Genomic DNA, 20,032 nt, shown 5'->3' on the forward strand with positions numbered 1-20,032 from the left:
AATCTCCCTCACTAGTTGTCTCTATAAGTGTCTTGAGAGGATGGTTCTCAACTGTCTCCTTTACAAAATTAATAATATGTTCTCCCCAGATATATGGCTTTATGCATGAAAAGAGTGTACATCACTGTATTACCACATTCCTCACCCTGCATACTGATAGGTCATATACCACTTTCCTAGATCTTAAGTCAGCCTTTGACATTGCTAACCCACACGTCATTCTGAGAGAACTTGCTAAAATGAATGTTGGAATGTTAATGTTAAAAATTGTTCAAACTGAAATAAATATATAACACTGTACGGTACAGTTGTGTTTAATTATGTTTTGCGATTCCTTTGGAAAAGGTATTTGTGCACCAAGTACTACTAGGTCATTATGAGATATGCTGAATGTTGTCAATATACCATCTGAATACGCTTCACTTTGCGTTAATCATTGGACGTCCTAATGATTAAGGTCCCCAAAAGGACTTAAACAGACCTCAGTGGATATTTTTACTCTCCCTCTCTCTCTCTCTCTCAGAGCATCCCTTTATGTGTTGTATGTGGGTGCTGAAGTTCAGTCTCTTGTCTATATATAGGTGAAGGAACTTTCCATAATTGTTATTGCTAATGTTTACTTGTAATACTGGGTATACATCCGGTGTTCTTACCCTCGACGGCGGCGAGGGTAAGCCGCGGTCGTATGGTCTGAAACCCACAAATATTTACAAAGTGGGGGGGGGGGATAAAATTTCCTCTTCAAGCACGCGCACACAAATGAACTATGTTACTTAACTGGAAGCACTCGTACAACATAATTTACACGATTTTTCAGGATTATTATACTTCTTACCAGTATATATACAGTATAGTACCTAGGAGGTTCTCTTCAATGATATCTAAGATAATTAAAAGAACCCAAGCAAACTACTGTGGAAATGTGCAGGACAAACATATCAATTGTGACACTAGCTCTCCACATATGGCATTTGCTTAATTTAGAAACTGTACTTGTGGTCGATCTCGAACACATGTTGTTGATGTGACGATGTGTTATGAATTTTGTGCCTAGCTCCTCAAGATTGTAACTTGCTTAGATAAATAAATTGTGTGTTCAGTCCCTGAACCCATTATGTGATAAATTAACTAAACTAAAAACTATAGTATGGCGACGAAACCTGAACTGCATAATGTAAATAGGGATTAACCAGAAAAAGATATAGGTGAAGAATAACACCAGTTAACTGTAAAGCTGCCACCCAGTTGGGTGGGTGTGGAGCAATTAGACTAGTAACTGTGCGACTCCTCATGGATGTAAAGTGCCTTGTATAGTGACTGTTGTGAGCCTCTTGTTGAATCACTTGTGACACAAAAGATTACTGATGTGTGTATTTGTGTGGGTGATTAAATATGTATGTGTATTTATATATGTATACGTATGTATATGTACATGTATGCATAAGTATGTGTACATTAATAATTTTGTAACTAGCGTCAAAAGATTGTTATTTGCTTAGCTAAACGAACTAGAGGGTTCACTTCCTGAACCGATTATGTGCCTCTGTAATCCTTTACACCACCGCCCACAGGATGGGTATTATGGGGTGCATAATAAAGAAAGAAAATGAATGGACCGAACCCCACAATTCATTTAGCTAAGCAAGTTACAATCTTGATAAGCTAGTTACAAAATTCACTATAAGTCGTCACATCATAAATGGGTTCGAGATCGACCACAAGTAGTGCATTATATAATTTATCAGTATTGTGCAGCCTGTGATCCCCGCCTGGCTGGATACTGATACCTAGGTAGTTTTCATGTGTCCGGACACCGGCGATAAGGTGGTATTATTTATTTAACTTAAGAGATATATATTTTTAAATGTTGTCACATTAACGACTACATCTTCCTTTCTTCGGACATATAGATTTTTAAGATTAATTAAAATATATGGAAACTAATTATACAATTTATTGGCTGGTGTGCAGGGCTTCACACTCTCAGAGCTAAGCCATCAAGTAACTATCAAAACGCATATATCTTCGTTTTCACTTCAGTTATATTTATGACAAAGGATTTTAAATGTAGCCTATATTTCTACCTTTCTGATGACATAAATACTTTCGTTAATTACAATATCTAGATCAAACTAATATTGATTTTCAAAAGGTTGTATATTTTCCATCAATGGAGAGCATCAGTTAAGAAGCCTTCTTTAAAATATGAATATCTTTCCTCACCTAATAAGACCTAATCTCTGAATAAAACGCAAAAAAAAAAGACTTGATTGTAACCTATCCACCGCTGCCCATTGGATGGGGGAGAGGGGGTTATGTGTAGGATAAACATATCAATTGTGACACTAGCCCTCCATATGATGCTTAGAACAAACCAAGAACTAACATGCTTAAAAGAAATTAGAACTAGAGACTGCTATGGGGAGTATATCTTCGCCAGCTTCAGAGTCAAGGGTGCCGAGTCTATCCTGTCTGTGGGTGCAGTTTATAGAATTCCTAACACTGATGTGTCCGAATTCAACTCAAACCTTAGAAATCTAATACTTGATAACAGACTGAACAAAAACCACCTAATTATCGCAGGGGACTTTAATATTGACCTCTGCGAGCCAGAACACCCTACTGCTGTTAGCTTCCTCAACTGTATGAATTCCTGCTTCCTCATACCCTTAATCACTAGACCTACTAGAATCACTGATAGCACTGCCACGACTCTAGATCACATCTGGACAAATATAACCTCTCCACTTACTTCAGGTATAATCACCGATAGCACTACAGACCATTACCCCACATTTCTCTTAACTAACATTAGCAAACCACCTCTTGAGTCAAGAGAGATACGTTTTAGACCACACAATGAAATTGCTATAGACAATTTTATAACTGCTACTGATAATGTCAACTGGGAGTCCGAGTTAGGTAACATAGAGGACATCAACCTAGCAGTTCAATCTTTTCTTCAAAAAACTCTTAGCCTTTATAATACCCACTGTCCTATGCTTACAAAACAAGTCACAACCAAAAGGCTTAACAATCCCTGGCTTACAAAGGGAATACTTAAATCTATTAATAAAAAACATGACCTTGAGAAAAAGTATAGGTTAGGAATTGTCTCCAAAGAATTCTCAAAGAATTACTCATTATTGCTATCTAAGGTAATTAGACGAGCCAAAACTAAATACTACGAAGATAAATTTACCCAAATAAAGAGCAACATTAAACAAACATGGAGAACAATTTCACAAATATTGGGATCAAAGAAGTCTTTAAATAACAAACCGACTCTCCTGTCTAATAACGATGGTCAGCTTTCAGCCTCTGATTCTGCTATTGAGTTCAATAGGTTCTTCTCTTCCATTGGTTCATCCCTTGCTAATGATATTCCATCTTCCAGTACTGACATTAAGGACTATCTTACAGGGAACTATCCCCAGTCTCTGTACCTAAAGCCTATTAATTCCATTGACGTCAATGAGATAATCCTTTCCCTTAAAACCAAGTCTGGTGCCCTTGAGGAGATACCAACTTTAATCTACAAAAAAGCCTCCAGATCTTTAGCCCCTGCTATTGCTTTGCTCTTCAACAAGTCACTTGAACTCCAAACCTTTCCAGATATTCTAAAAAAAGCGAGAGTAACGCCTGTCCACAAATGTGGTGATCTCACAGATGTTAACAACTACAGACCTATATCAATCCTGCCAAACTTGTCAAAAATTTTTGAAAAACTAATCTATAAGCAGCTTTACTCATATCTAGCCAAACTCAATATACTTAGCCCTTGCCAATATGGCTTCAGGCCCAAAAAAAGCACTAACGATGCACTTATTAGTATGCTTAACTCGATTCATACAGCTCTTGATAAAAATGAGTTCCCTGTTGGGTTATTTGTGGACCTGCGTAAAGCTTTCGATACTGTCAACCACCAAAACCTTCTTCTTAAATTACATCATTATGGTGTCAGAGGACACTCCCTACAATACCTCAAATCCTACCTTACTGACAGGGCTCCAATGTGTTTCTGTGAATAATACAATTTCTCCCACCCTACCCATCAACATTGGTGTTCCCCAGGGCAGCATACTTGGCCCTCAACTCTTTCTAATCTACATTAATGACCTTCCAAATGCCTCCCAACACCTCAAACCAATCCTATTTGCTGACGACACAACCTTCATTTACTCCAGTCCTGATCCCCTTGCTCTAAATGCCACAGTAAATACTGAGCTAAATAAAGTCCATCTGTGGCTAACTGCCAACAAACTCACCCTTAACATTGACAAAACTTTCTATGTTCTGTTTGGCAATAAATCCTCTAATCAAATAAATCTCAAAATAAAAAATACCCAAATTTGTAACAAATTAGATGGCAAATTCCTTGGCATTCTCATTGACCACAAGCTGAATTTCCAGGGACACATTCTAAACATATCAAAAAAAGTTTCAAAAACTGTGGGCATTCTTTCTAAGATCAGATATTATGTACCACGCCCTGCCCTGGTGACACTCTATTACTCCCTTATCTATCCATATCTCAACTATGGTATTTGTGCTTGGGGCTCTACTACCCAAAATCACTTACGTCCTCTAATTACTCAACACAAAGCTGCTATTAGGACAATATCCAATTCTGGCCCCAGACATCACTCGGTACCCCTACTCAAATCCCTGAATATGTTAGACATTAAGTCACTGCACATTCTCTCATGTGTACTATACATATACAAAACGCTAAATTGTAATGCCAATCCTGATCTCAAAAGCTTCATAGAAGGTTGTAACAGAACCCATGAGCACCACACCAGAAATAAATACAGTTTTGATATTCCTAGAGTACGACTTAATCAAACCAGAAATGCTCTACAAATCAAGGGGCCCAGAATGTGGAATGACCTTCCCAACCATGTTAAAGACAGTACCTCTCTCAACCAGTTTAAGTTAAAAACGAAGCTATACCTAATAAATTCCCTGTAACCTACCTTACCTCTCTATTGTCAACCCATGTATGTTTTTTTTTTTTGTTTTTTTTTTTTTTCAAATCAACGCTGTTTTAATGTAATTTTCTGTAATAATTTGTAATTGTATTTGTGCTGTTTTTTCAACAATGTTCCCCCCTCTTTTACCTCTATTTTTATTTGTACTCAACGCATTTTTTTCTTTTTACCCATTAGTTTTAAGCTTTAGTCAGTAGTGTTTTTTCCTGCCCGAAACGCTTTGCGTAATAGTGGCTTTATTTATTTATTTATTTATTTATTTATTTATGCATATACAAGAATGTACATAAGGAATGTGAGGATACAAATATGGTAATTACAGTCTTGTAAAGCCACTAGCACGCGCAGCGTTTCGGGCAGGTCCTTAATCTAAGAAAATTTTAAGGAGGTATGTACAGGCATTGTTTTTAGGCATTGTATGTACTAGCTCTTATCTATAAAGCCAACAAACTTTGTAAAATCTCTTTATGTATGTACCTTTGCCTAAATAAAAATTATTATTATTATTATTATTATTATTATTATTATTATTATTATTATATAAATCAGTTGCTTAAATTATAAACTGTACTTGTGGTCGGTCTCGAGCCCATTGTTGATGTGGCAATGTGTATTGACTTTTGTAACTAACCTATCAAGATTAAAACTTGCTTGGCTATATGAATTGTGGGGCTCAGTCCCTGAGCCCATTATGTGCCTCTGTAACACTCCACTATCGTCCATAGGATGGGTATGGGGTGCATAATAAATGAACTAAACTAAGCTCTGCCTTTTTGATAACATATACAATTATTAGCTTTATTTGTGAATCTCAATTAAGTAAACAATATATCACAGAGCCTGTAGGGTTCGGTGAGATGAGTGAAGAGACATGGGAGATTTTACATAAGTACAGTACATGGTAGTTTAAGTAGCAAACGCATGTCAACGAATAACGAGTATATATAACAAAACCATTGTCCTATGAAGTCGATTTAACTTCCAAACATATATTTTTTAATAAATGTTAAATGTTTTCTGGCTAGTTATGTTAGATTTTATTAAAAATACGTATTCTACTTGTTAACATTATAATTTAAATTTGTGATAATTTGTGCAGAGAAGTGCGACAACTGGATATGCCAACAAACACTTGCCAAACAACGATATATCTTGGATAAGTCGCTCCACAACATTGCCGCTTGGACCATCGACTTCCTTTGATGCTACTTATTTCATAATGAAATTATATTAGTGTTGAGTAAATATATGTTTTCTCATGTTCTGCATTCAGCACCCACATTATAGTGAGTAAATATACCATATTACGTCATTACTTAAATAATGCTAGGAGGGTTTGAGTAGCTTTGGGTCTTTAGTGCACAGAATCTCCAATAGATGGGGTGAGAGTCGCCCCATCTGTCTCACCCGAGAGAGAGTCGAAACTTAAATTAAAATTGATATATCTTTGTTCTCGAACATGATATATTTCATTTGGTGCAATTATAATAATGTTCATATCTCGGTCTTTCTGGAGGCATATAAGATTTTAGGCTTTATTAACGTATCTTTGTTAATTATACAATATATCTGCAAGTGCGTAGGCGTCTGCACTCCATGCCCGACAAGCTACTGAGCGCTACTATAAAAACATGTGTATCTTCACTTGAGCTATAAATATGTCTTATTGTAATGTATTTAAAATGAAGCTCTTATTTCTATCTTGCTTAAGACATATAAAACATTTGTGTTTATTAACGAATTTACGTGAAATAAACATTGATCTGAGAGAGAGTTGCTCTGTCGTTCAGTCTGTACGGGGTGGGAGCTCCGTAATTTTTAAAATACATGAATCTTCATTAGAACTTTAAGTATGTCTATAGTAAAGTGTTTAAAGTGAAGCTTATATGTCTGCCTTTCTTGAGACATATAAAACATATATGTTTACTAACGAATTCACATGAAATAAACATTTTTCTGAGAGAGAGTTGCTCGGTCGATCGATCTGTCCGGGGTCGGAGCTCGGCTATTATAAAAGTACACGTATCTTCGCTTTAAATTTAAATATGCCCATGGTAAGGTATTTAGAATGAAGCTTATATTTCTATCTTTCTTGTGACATATAAAACTCTTACGTTTATTAAGGAATCTGTGTGAAATAGGCATGGTTCCGAGATGAATGCTGCGGTTTTCGAGCTCGACGCGCGGCAATGGACGCCATACACATCCAGTGGGTGTTATTGGACCCCATACCCATTTTATGGGTGGTTGGAGCCACATACCCATTCTATGGGTGGTTAGAGCCCCATACCCATCCTGTGGATTGTAGTGGACGCCATGCTCATCCTGTGGGTGGTATTGGACCCCATACCCTTCCTGTGGGTGGATGTGATCCCCATACTCATCCTCTGGGTGGATGTGACCCTCATACCCATCCTGTGGGTGGTATTGCACCCCTTACTCACCTAACAGGTGGTAGTGGACAATATACCGATCCTGTAGTTGGTATAGTAGACACAATACCATCCTGTTTACAGTAGTTTACCCCATAGACATTCCAATGTACCATCGTTTTCTGTTAGCGCTCCTACAAAACATCCTTTAAAGATTTGTAAAGCACAAACTATGGTATATAATATTGATTGGTGAAGGACTGTTATTCTATGTAATCATTTTTAGTGCTTATTATAATTTACTAAGAACAACTAATATTTCTCAAAACAAAACTACGAGCCTTCAATAGGAAGTAGCTGATCTATAATATACTAAGAGTATGGACAATAGTAGGTAAATTTCACAACCCATGTGGGACCTGAAAACTACAATTTTCCTTATAATTGAACCAATCACGACTATTCTGCTATCTAGGTTGACGGACGGGTACTGTGAGACGTAAATTGGTACGCGAGGAAGAGTTTGGGCCTTGGAAAAAAAGTAACTGGGAATATATCACATATTTACTAATTCATATTCAACATATTGACTTTAAGCATTAAGTCATATATGTGCTGTCTTGTGTGAGAACGGGTTGCTAGATGACAAACGAGAGGGCCTCATATTGGTCTTGAGAGAGATTATGGTAAGAGGTGACAAAGATCAATCCCGATTAATGGTACAGTGATACCTCGGTTTAAGAGTTTAATCTGTTCCTGGAGACTCGTATTCCGAAAACTCATATTCCGAAGCTAATTTCCCCATAAGAAATAATGGGAATGAATTAATCCGTTCCTGACTACCCAAAAACCCCACTTCAAACTAAATTTTATACCTAATTCATCTAAATAAACCTACAAAACTATGTTCAAGTTACTACTTACCCTTGTTGTTGAATGCTGTAGGCGTATGGAAGATGGTGAGGAGGGAAGGGGGGGGATGAGGAGAGGTGTTACTGTTTGGAAGGGGAGTCCCCTTCCATTATCACATCAGGCAGTGAGGACCTTTCTGGTGTGCACTCCCTGGCACGTTTTGCCTGAGTACCACTAGGTCCTGGTTGTGGCTCGCTGCTCAATTTTATCACACCAAATCTGTCATGGAAGCTTGTTTTTCCCTTCTTTGCAAGCTGTCTCTGTAGTAAGGCATCACATTGTCATTGAAAAGATTAAGGCAACGGCGGCCTACTACAGCTTTCTCTGGGTGAGTCTTTTCAATAAAAGTTTGAATCTCTTCCCACATCTTACACACCTTGATTTCTGCAGGAGGAACATTCACTACTGCCTCATCCTCCTCCACTGGAGAATCATCAACTGGGTCGTCTTGCTGTTCCCTTTTCTTTTTTTTTTTTCTTTTTTTTTTTTTTTTTTAAGATATATACAAGTTGTTTCATTCTTGTACAGCCACTAGTACGCGTAGCGTTTCGGGCAGGTCCCTGGAATACGATCCCCCGCCGCGAAGAATCGTTTTGAAGGGCTTGGAGTTCTTTGGTGGTCAGTTCTTCGTTGTGTTCTTCCACCAACTCCTCCACATGATCACCATCCAATTCCAAGCCCATTTGCCAGCCCAGAGTAACGATTTCCTCAACAATAGGTGCATCATTTACAGGCTCAAACCCCTCAAAGTCTAGTTCTGTCACACATTCAGGCCACAAATTTCTCCAGCCAGAGATCAGGGTTCTTTGAGTCACTTCTTGCCAGGCTTTGTCAATGAGTTTTAAAGCACTACAAATGTTAAAATGGTGTATCCAGAACTCTTTGAGGGTGAGGTTTGTAGCTTCAGTCACTTCAAAACATTTCTGGAAAAGTGCCCTTTCATACAGTTTCTTAAAATTCGCTATGATTTTCTGGTCCATAGGTTGAATTAGAGGAGTGGTGTTAGGAGGAAGGAACTTTATTGTGAGAAATTTACTGTATCTGTGCATCAATTCATCTTCCAATCCTGGAGGATGAGCAGGAGCATTGTCGAGGAGAAGCAGGGCCTTGAGTGGCAAATGTTTCTCCTGCAGATATTTTTCTATAGCAGGGCACAGTACTTCATTCACCCACTCCGAAAAAATAATCCTAGTCACCCATGCTTTTTTATTAGACTTCCACATCACACACATTTGGGTTTTCTGCACTTTATACTGTTTGAAAACCCTTGGATTTTCAGAATGATATACTAGCAAAGGTTTAATTTTCAAATCGCCACTCGCGTTTGAACACAGCACAAGCGTAAATCTATCTTCCATAGGCTTGTGTCCGGGCAAGGATTTTTCCTCCTCGGTAATGTATGTCCTCTTAGGCTATCTTTTCCAAAACAGTCCTGTTTTGTCATAAACACTTCTTGCGGTAGGTATCCCTCAGCATCTGCAAACTCTTTAAATTCTTCAATAAATCGTTCAGCGGCTGGTTTGTCTGATCTGGCTGCCTCCCCATGCCTCGCAACACTACGGATACCACTTCTTTTTCTAAATTTTTCAAACCAGCCCCCTGCTTACCTTAAACTCTTTCGTATCTGCATCACTCGTTCCAGGGGTTTTCTTTACAAGGTCTTCATGCAATACCCTGGCTTTCTCACAAATGATGGCCTCCGAAACACTATCCCCCATTAATTCCTTGTCGTGTATCCAAATTAATAACACCTATTCCACTTCTTAAAGTATTTGTGGTCTTTGTTTCGTCATTGTTCTTACGCCTTTTGCCACTTTAGCAAATATCGTAATCTCATTTTTCTTCTTAAGTATAGTGCATATTGTTGACGTGGCTTTGTTGTACTGCCCACAAAGTTCAATAATACGTGTACCATTTTCATGCTTCCGAATGATCTCCTGTTTCTCTTCTATTGTCATCCTCACATGGGCTTTCTTGCCTTGATCCTTACCACTGGCTTTCTTGGAACCCATGGTGAGATATATAATAACAACTTTTATAGTCAAATGACCAAAAATCCAACAAAACACTGAAAATCCGGGTGAAGAATTGATGTGGGATAGTCACTGGGCGCGAGGCTCTGGTAAACTGAGGGGCGGAGGGGCGATGATCGCCGTACCACCACGCGCTAGGTCAGCCTGTACGCATATCAACGAACTCGTGTTCCGAGGTAACCCTCGCCTTCCGAGGCACATTTTCTGAACAAATCCTGCTCGTATTCCGAAAAACTCGTATTCAGGGACACTCGTATTCCGAGGTACCACTGTACTGGGGAACTTCAACTTTAAGGCAATAGACTGGGAGGCCTACGAGGCAAGAACAGAGGACATTTGGACAGGCAGGATTATAAACCTCATCTCCAAGACATTTTCCATCTGCAGACATTCTTGTATCAACACGTCAAGCAGGCCACAAGAATGAGGGAAGGGGATGTTCCGTCAGTACTGGATCTAATATTCACCAGTTAAGAAGACGAGGTATTTAACATCCAGTACCTTCCTCCAATGGGAATGAGTGATCACGTCCTCTTGGACATTAAATATGGTATGTGATATAATCTAGTAGAGAATAGGGACAGTGAAACAGTTGTTAAACTCAATTTCAAGAGAGGACACTATGGGGAACTTAGAAAAATTTTTCATGGGAATAATTGGACAGACTTGTTGCTAGGCAATGAAGTAAATGAGATGTATGTCAAATTTGGCAAAATATATGATGAAGGCACACAAACATTCATACCAAAACAGACATGCAGACCTAGGAAACTGGGTTGGTTCAACAGAAATTGCGTGAGGGGCCAGAGATCAAAAGAGACAAGCTTTGGTCTCAACCATTATAGAAAGAGACCAAACCCTCAAACATACCAATGATACAAAGATTCAAGAAACAACTACATGTCAGTAAGGAGAGAGGCAGAGAGGAACTTTGAGAATGGTATAGCAGACAAATGTAAATCAGATCCAGCCTTTTTCTGTAAATTCATTAAAAGTAAGCTGCAGATAAAGGATAATATTCAGAGGTTGAAAATGGGGGTCAGATGTATGGAAAATGAAAAGGAAATGTGTGAAACATTAAACGAAAAGTTCCAAAGTGTTTACAAAGTCCTTTACAAAGTTCTTTACAAAGTGTTTGTAAAAAATTAATCTTCAGAGAACCAGACACAATAAGAATTCCAGAGAACAGCATAGAGCGTATAGAGGTGTCTAGAGATGAAGTGAAACAAATGCTCCTGGAGCTAAGTAAGAACAAAGCAGTTGGCCCAGATGGAGTTTCACCATATGAACAAATCCACAAGGGCCGTGATGAGGATTCCAACCTGCATCCAGGAGCATCCCAGACACTGCCTTAATCGACTGAGCTACGAATCGGGCCGTGACGAATCCTCATCACGGCCCGATTCGTAGCTCGGTTGATTAAGGCAGTGTCTGGGATGCTCCTGGACGCAGGTTCGAATCCTCGTCATGGCCCTTGTGGATTTGTTCATTTGATGCATCACATTAGTGTGATCTGTGTGTGTAATGATGTAAGGGCGAAGAGGGAGAAGTTGTGTAAAATCCAGGTTTGTGCCTCAGAGAGGCTACGGGATCAAGGAAGTTCAGTAGAACTTCGGTTTCAACTCTTTTACCGTGTCGTAGCTCAGTCGATTAAGGCAGTGTCTGGGATGCTCCCGGACGCAGGTTCGAATCCTCATCACGGCCCTTGTGGATTTGTTCATTTGATGCATCACGTTGGTGTGATCTCTGTGTGTAGAGTTTCACCATATGTTCTGAGAGAATGTGCACCTGAGCTCAGCATTCCACTTCAGCTGATTTTTGAGACATCCCTGTGTACAGGAGTCATACCAGATAGGTGGAAAAAGGCTAACATAGTTCCAATCTACAAAAGTGGCAGCATGGAAGAGCCCCTCAGTTATAGACCTGTATCATTGACAAGTGTAATATTCAAAATATTGGAAAAAATAATAAAAAATAAATGGGTAGAACACCTAGAAAGAAATTATATAATATCAAACAGACCCCCCTTCAGAGCAGGAGAGATTGCTGAAATTGAGGGAGTACAGAGAACATATACGACACGCATAGAAGAGATAAAGCACCTTAATTATTGGGATCGTCTCAAAGCTCTCCAAATGTACTCACTAGAAAGGAGACGAGAGAGAGATACCAAATAATATACACATGGAAAATACTGGAGGGACAGGTCCCAAATCTGCACAGTAAAATATCAACATACTGGAGTGAACGACATGGAAGAAAATGCAGAATAGAATCAGTGAGGAGCAGAGGTGCCATGGGCACAATCAGAGAACACTATGAACATGAGAGGTCCACGGTTGTTCAACGTCCTACCAGCGAGCATCAGAAATATTACAGGAACAACCGTGGACATCAAGAGGAAACTAGATTGTTTCCTTCAAGGAGTGCCGGGCCAACTGGGCTGTGGTGGGTATGTGGGCCTGCGGGCCGCTCCAAGCAACAGCCTGGTGGACCAAACTCTCACAAGTCAAGTCTGGCCTCGGGCCAGGCTTGGGGAGTAGAAGAACTCCCAGAACCCCATCAACCAGGTATCAACCAGACAGTATGGTTTTCGATCTGGAAGATCCTGTGTATCGAATTTACTCGGTTTCTATGATCGAGCCACAGACATTTTACAGGAAAGAGATTGTTGGGTTGACTGCATCTATTTGGACCTAAAAAAGGCTTTCAACAGAGTTCCACATAAGAGGTTGTTCTGGAAACTGGAAAAAATTGGAGGGGGTGACAGGTAAACTTCTAACATGGATGAAAAATTTTCTGACTGATAGAAAAATGAGGGCAGTAATCAGAGGCAATGTATTGGACTGGAGAAACGTCACAAGTGGAGTATCATAAGGTTCAGTTCATGCACCATTGATGTTCATTGATGGAAGAAGATCCAGATCTTCGATCTGGATCTTCTTCCAAGATCCAGATTGAAAGCCATACTGTCTGATATTATATAGTTTTTCTTTAGGTGTTCTACCCATTTAGTTTTAATTATTTTTTCCAATATTTTGACTTTTACACTTGTCAATGATACAGGTCTATAATTGAGGGGGTCTTCTCTTCCCTGCTGCCATTTTTGTAGATTGGGACGATGTTAGCCTTTTTCCACACATCAGCTACAACTCTTTTTACACAGGGATGCCTGAAAAATCAGTTGAAGTGGAATGCTGAGCTCAGGTGCACATTCTCTCAGAACCCATGGTGAAACTCCATCTGGACCAACTGCTTTGTTCATACTTAACTCCTTTAGCATTTTCTCCACTTCATCTCTAGAAACCTCTATGTGCTCTATGCTGTTCTCTGGAATTCTTATTGTGTCTGGTTCCCTGAAGATTTCATTTTGTACAAACACACTTTGGAACTTTTTGTTTAATGTTTCACACATTTCCTGTACATTTTCTGTGAACCTATTTCCCATTTTCAACCTCTGAATATTATCCTTTACTTGCAATTTGTTGTTTATGAATTTATAGAATAGACCTGGTTGTTTTACATTTGTCCGCAATCCCCGTTTCAAAATTTCTTTCTGCCTCTCTCCTCACTGCCGTTTAGTTGTTTCTTGCCTCTTTGTATCGCTGGTATGTTTGGGGGTTTGGCCTCATCCTATATTGATTCCATTTTTGTATCTTTTTGGTCTCTGGCCCTTTTGCAATTTCTGTCGAACTAATCCTGTTTCCTAGTTCTGCATCTCTGCTTTGGAATAAATTTTTTTGTGCCTTTATCATATACTTCACAAAACTTGACATAAATCTCATGTACTTCATGTCCTAACAGCAAGTCTTTCCAATAAAGAAATGTCTGAGTTCTCCATAATGACCTCTCCTGAAATCAGGCTTTTCAACTGCTTCAACCTCACTTTTTTCTAAATTATAACGCATAGCATACTTTATTCCAAATAAGACATGGTCACTTCTACCTAAGGGAGGGAGGTAATGAATCTCAAATATATCTCTACCTCTTTCCTGGTAAATATCAAATCCAGCTTGGAGGGAACATCCCCTTCCCTCGTCCTCGTAGCTTGTTTAACATATTGAAACATGAATGTTTCCAGGATGAGGTTTACGAATCTACAAGTCCAAAAGTCCTCCGTTCTAGCTTCATATGCCTCCCAGTATATGGATTTTAAGTTGAAGTCGCCGACTACCAACAGTCGTGATCTATCTTTATCAGCTCTGACTATAATTTCTCTCATTATTGTTATAAGACCCTCTCGTTTATTATCTAGCTCCTCCTTTGTCCATGTGTTACTTGACGGTGGACTATATGCATTTATGATCGTTAGTTTATAATCCTGATTGCATATCTCTAGTACTATTATGTCAACTTCTCGTGGATTGGCAATTATTATTTCCTTTACTTTTAGGTGTTGTTTCACCAGCACAGCAATGCCACTGCCTTTCCTAATTTTTCTATCCCATCTCCAGACCGAGTAGCCTCTTGGAAATATGACCTAATTTGAAATATCATCTTGAAGTTTTGTCTCCGTGAGTGCAACAATGTCAGGTGTCTGCATCTGTATTACATCACTTAACTCCAGTATCTTTGATCTCACTCCATCTATGTTGGTGTATGCAATTTTCAGGAACTTGTTCCCCCTCTCCTTATTCTTCACTCCCCGTCTCTCTAATCCTTTTGTTGGTTTGCCTTTATGTACCACTTTACTAGTTTGCCTACCCCCTATCACTTTGTAGAAAAAAGAATTGATTTCTTCTGCATTCCTGTTTTCATTTAAACGTTTTGGCTCGGCGAGGTTCATTTTCAGCTTCTCTGTCTTCCTTTGAAAGATCTCGTCTTAACGACCATACTTTCCCTACCTCATCACTTTGTAATTTTCTAGCATTCCTTAGTACTTCTTCCATCTGTTTGGCACCGTTTAGGGTAATCCTCAAAGGTCGATCTTTCCCTTTTATGTAAGAAATCTTTAAAGAATTCTGATAAAGAAAGAGATCTAAGGGTGGTTCTAGATAGAAAACTATCAGCTGAGGACCACATAAACAACGTTGTGCGAGGAGGCTATGCTACGCTTTTTAACTTCAGAATTACTTTTAAATACTTGGATGGGGAAATACTAAAGAAATTGTTCAACTTTTGTTAGGCCAAATTAGGCAAGAATATGCAGTGATTGTGTGGTGTCTATATCTTAATTAAGAAGCACATCAACAAACTGGGAAAGGTGCAAAGACATGCTACTAAGTGGCTCCCAGAACTGAAGGGTTAGAGCTACGAGGAGAGGTTAGAAGCATTAAATGTGCCAAAACTATAAGACAGAAGAAAAAGAGGTAATATGATCACTACTGTCTCCACTCGATTATCCGGACCATGGTAAGCTGCAGGACCATGGTAAGCATTCCTTCTCCATGGTAAGCTGCAGGAAAACCACAAGGGACTTCCACAGAAAACCAGCATTGAATGTAATGAAGTGCCTTTTTCTGGTTGAACCCGTATGGTGGCTCCCTCCCTCCCTCTCTCTCTAGGTTGTCGGTATTGTTGTTGTCTTCATAGAACTGAGGGTGGAGCAGCTAGCTGACCATGAGCTGCTTCCATCCAACCCCCAAATAAGTTGGGAAAGTGGGATGGATGAGCTGGCACTAGTTTTGTGAATTATCGATCGGTTGTCTACATATTTTGCAGAGTTCTTGAGATGGTTCTCAAAGCTGCTGTTTTGTTTGAATCCAGCAGTCATTTGTTTTGTTTCACTGACTTTTTGGGTGCCTTCCTTGGTAGTAGCAGACATGATTAAATTAATATATGTGTCACCTCCTTTTGCACCTCTGTGAGGAGGAGCCAGGTTCTGGCTCATTGTCCCTGGTAAGCCAATAGAACTCTGCGACTGATGAGACTTAGTTGTATGGCTCACTATCATTTACTAGCTTCAGGGAGCCATTATATTCAACGCTGGTTATGTACTTAATTCTCATTGTATTATTTAAGTTCACACTTAATTGTTTAAAAATAGCTTTTCTGTTCCCTGTGTCTCCTTTAATAGTTAATTTACTGATGAAAAAAATCAGCTGAATTCTAATACGACTACCTGCACTTGTGTGTTTCTATCATAAATGTTCATTATTGAATAAACAGTTAATGAGGCATGGCATTAATTATACAAATTTGCCAAGAAATTCTAGTTGCAAAAGAATGGAATATAGTTAAAGACATTTTATGAACTGAGGCAGTACAATTCTGTTATAAAAGTATTTTCTTGTAGCCAGTTATGGGGGAGACATAAATATATGATAAAACTATTAATCAGATTTAATCGGAAAGGTGAACACCTTTTTACTAATTGCATTTTTGTAATTTAAATGCTTATATGACAATAATTATTAGGCCAGTTAGCTAGATCATGGTGTGTAGCATGATGTGCTGAATAATAGGTCTTTTTAAAGTTTTAGTCTAAATCTGAGTTAATTCCTTACCTCAGCGGCTGGGTCAACGGATATATCCCCAGGTTATGGTAAGCAGATCTTCTCGGTAGGAGTGACCCTTAGCCCACTGCCCCCTCTTGTTCCATTCATTGCAGTGACTAATGATTTCCTCTTCACTCTGACACTGTCATTTTACTGTGTTCTCTTTGTAAACTCCTTATATCTTCCCTTCTTACCCTTTTCCAATAATTAATTTGTTCTGGTTGCTATGTCTCTTTGCAACCCATATTTCACCTTTACTTACTTACCAGTTTATCATGTACTTGCATCTGTTAGTAGCATACCCAAGAACTTACAGTATTGACATTTTTCTGGGGGGGGGAAGCCCCTTCAGCTCCCCGGAGCTATCCAGGCCGATATGTAATATATTAGACTTTGGCATCAGACAGTATGAATGGAGTTCATTGACCTACCGGGGACCACGAGCCAGAACCTGGCCTCCTCAGAGAGGCGCGAGGAGCAATGGGCTATAGAATAGGACATTTGATTTGGAGCACTCTATATCTACCATTGATCGGGTCAGGCACCCAGAAAGGTAAGCATCCGAAAACAAACCCCCTATTCTGGTTGAAACCATTTCTGAAAGTCAAATGAGTGGACAGCTCCCAAAGAAAAACAAGCAAACGAGCATGAAATCACCATTTCCCCCGGGAGGGGAAAGGTGGAGTCCCAGACCCCTCGCACCGGCAACCCACACCTTCAGTGCCTCGGCTGATGTGAATGGTATTGGTCGCTGTGGCTTTGGCTCCTGTGCCTTGTGGTGTGGGGCAGGTCTTCTCTGGTGGTGTGCGAGCCAGGAGTAATTTTGCAAGTACTCGGGCTGCATGCACCTAGGGTCACCTTCCCCTAGGTGCCCTGTAAGTTCTGCCCTTGGGGCTTGGGGTTATCTTCCACAAGTCACTTTGGGGTCTACCTACCTCTGTTGGTCTTTTGCTGTTAGGTAATTGACTGCCCTGAATGTGCTGGGGGGTTTTCCTCCTTTCTTGTTTACCTTAGGGTAAGAGGTAGTTTGCACTGGTAAGGGCATGGGGTACTGCACAGCTAGTTGTCCCCTATAATGGCAGCCGGCTCTGTTCTGCCTGGGTACGTTGTCTTCTTGCGGGGTTTTCTTTTGTTTTGTTTTCCTGCCTGGTGGGGGTCTGCCTTTGGTTCGTTGCCCCCTATCTACACCTTAGGTTTCTCTCTATGTGTTCTGGGTGGTATCCCCTGCTAGGCCCCTGTGAGTGGACACATCCCAGGGGTTCAGCTTCTAGAAAGTTTGTTGGTAGACTTGGGTGCCGGTTAGCAGTACTTTGCCTGGGCTTTCCTGAGTGTAAGTTCCGTCTCAGGACCCTGGGAATCCCCACGGGCATATGGCTGGTCTGGGCTCCCAGCCAGTCCACGTGTCTGTTCGCCAGGGATTTGGTTCTTCCCAGCTCGCCGGGTTCTGGTTCCTGGTTCCTGGAATTCTCATCTGGTTCCCTCTCAGGTTCGGACTGGGTTGGGTCTTGTGTGGGACTCTCGGTCCGTTCCTTGGCTCTTTGGGGATGGTTGCTTCGGGTGTCACGTCTGCTGAGTTCTCGGAGGGCCCAGCCTTGGTTCAGGTGCTGCTTGCTTGTGCTTGCCTTGTCTCTTCCTAGCGGTTTTTCCTTGGCTCCGCCTCTTTCAGATGATTGGTTCTGTCCATTATGTGATTGGTTCGGTCTTCTCCTTGAGTCTTCATGTCTGGTACTTTTGACTCGAGTCAATCGCCATTTGTTTGATAATCAGGTGGCTTTGTTGGTGGTGTCCCACCTACGTGCTTCATCTCAGCAGCAGTATGTGGTTTACTGGCAGTCCTTCCTTTTTCCTTTTGTCTCTTCGTAGGTATACTGCTCTTTTTGTTGAGGTGGTCTTATGCTTTCTCTCGTGGCTGTTCAGGACTGTCGGTTTATGCCGCATACTGTTTGTTCATATAGTGCGGCGCTGGCAAAGCCGCTATGGCTTGCTTTTGGTTTTGATGTTCCTTCTGCATCATTTTGCGAGCTGTCTCAGGCGTTTTCACCTCCATCCTGGTCTTTGAACAAGGTGCTTTTATCTCTCTCTCCCTTGGTTTGATGTGACACCTTCGGTTCAGGATTGTTTCTCAGAGGTTTCTGCTCCTTTTGGTTCTGGTTATCGGTTTGTTCATTTGCAGCTGTCTCTTCTTTTTTGGTTAGGTTGGGACAGCTGTATTCCAGAGGGGTCCCTGGGGTTGTTGATGCTTGGTTGATTTCTTGTGTCCGGTTGGGGCTCTCTGCCATTGCCCACGTGCCACAGTCTCTGTCGCCATAGATGCACTGTGGGTTGCCCAGGTTCCCTTCGTCCCTGTTCCAGGGTTCAGGTCTCCCGGGTCGTCCGCAGGGTCATTTGGTGTTTCCAGTAGTCTTGCTTTCGGGTTTCGGATGTGTGTGGTTTCCACCTCCCAGGTTTGTCCCTATTTTGTCCTTGTCTTTGGGTAGATAGCTCCAAAGACCTGAAGGGGGGCTCTCCAGAAAACCAGCATTGAGTGTATGAAACGCCATTTTCTGGGTGAGACCCCGAGGCTCCCCAGCATCACACTCTCTGGTCGATGGCTTTTTGCGTGTTTTGACATCCAGCCTCAGAACTGAAGGTATGGGTGTCCAGTGCAGGGAGTCAGAGACTTCCCCTTCTCCTCTTGGGGAGAGGGGAGCTGCGCAGATGGCAGCGTGGCAAGTGGTGACGTCGTGCACGTTTGCTTGTTTTTCTTTAAGGAGTTGTCCACTTGTTTGACTTTCAGTAGTAGTTTTAACCAGAATAGGGGTTTGTTTTGGGATGCTTACCTTTCTGGGTGCCTGACCTGGTCGATGGCAGACATAGAATGCTCCAAATCACATGTGCTCTTCTGTAGGCCATTGCTCCTTGTACCTCTTTGAGGGGGGCCAGGTTCTGGCTTGTGGTCCCCGGTAGGCCTATGAACTCCATCCACACTAACTGATGCCTTCGTTTAATATATTTCATATCAGCCTGGATAGCTCCGGGAAGCCTCTGGGTCTCGCCCAGAAAATGGTGCTTCATTACATTCAACGCTGGATTTTTTATTTGATAATTAATCTATTTAGACTTTAATTGACCATCATTACCTATAGTCTCTCCTTCACCACTGTCACCATTACCACCACCACTGTCACTACCACCACCACTGTCACTACTACTACCACCACCACTGTCACCAACACCATCACCACCACTGTCACCAACACCATCACCACCAATATATTCACTGACATTCTGATTTGAAATATTGT

At 40.7% G+C, this 20,032-nt stretch overlaps 1 protein-coding gene across 7 annotated transcripts in view; it reads left to right on the forward strand.

Annotated features, from left to right (window-relative positions):
• The window catches only part of sei (seizure), a 1,036,232-nt gene that overhangs the window by 859,834 nt on the left and 156,366 nt on the right, over positions 1 to 20,032 (forward strand). For 3 of the 7 annotated variants that reach the window (XM_069310832.1, XM_069310834.1, XM_069310838.1), the window contains one exon: positions 16,763 to 16,795. The exons of the other annotated variants lie outside the window; for them this stretch is intronic. In XM_069310832.1, the coding sequence (XP_069166933.1) occupies positions 16,763 to 16,795 (33 nt within the window). The remainder of the gene's footprint in view (positions 1 to 16,762; positions 16,796 to 20,032) is intronic. 7 annotated transcript variants of the gene reach the window in all.

The sequence above is a fragment of the Procambarus clarkii genome, chromosome 68 (genome assembly GCF_040958095.1).
Source record: "Procambarus clarkii isolate CNS0578487 chromosome 68, FALCON_Pclarkii_2.0, whole genome shotgun sequence".
NCBI lineage: Eukaryota > Metazoa > Arthropoda > Malacostraca > Decapoda > Cambaridae > Procambarus > Procambarus clarkii.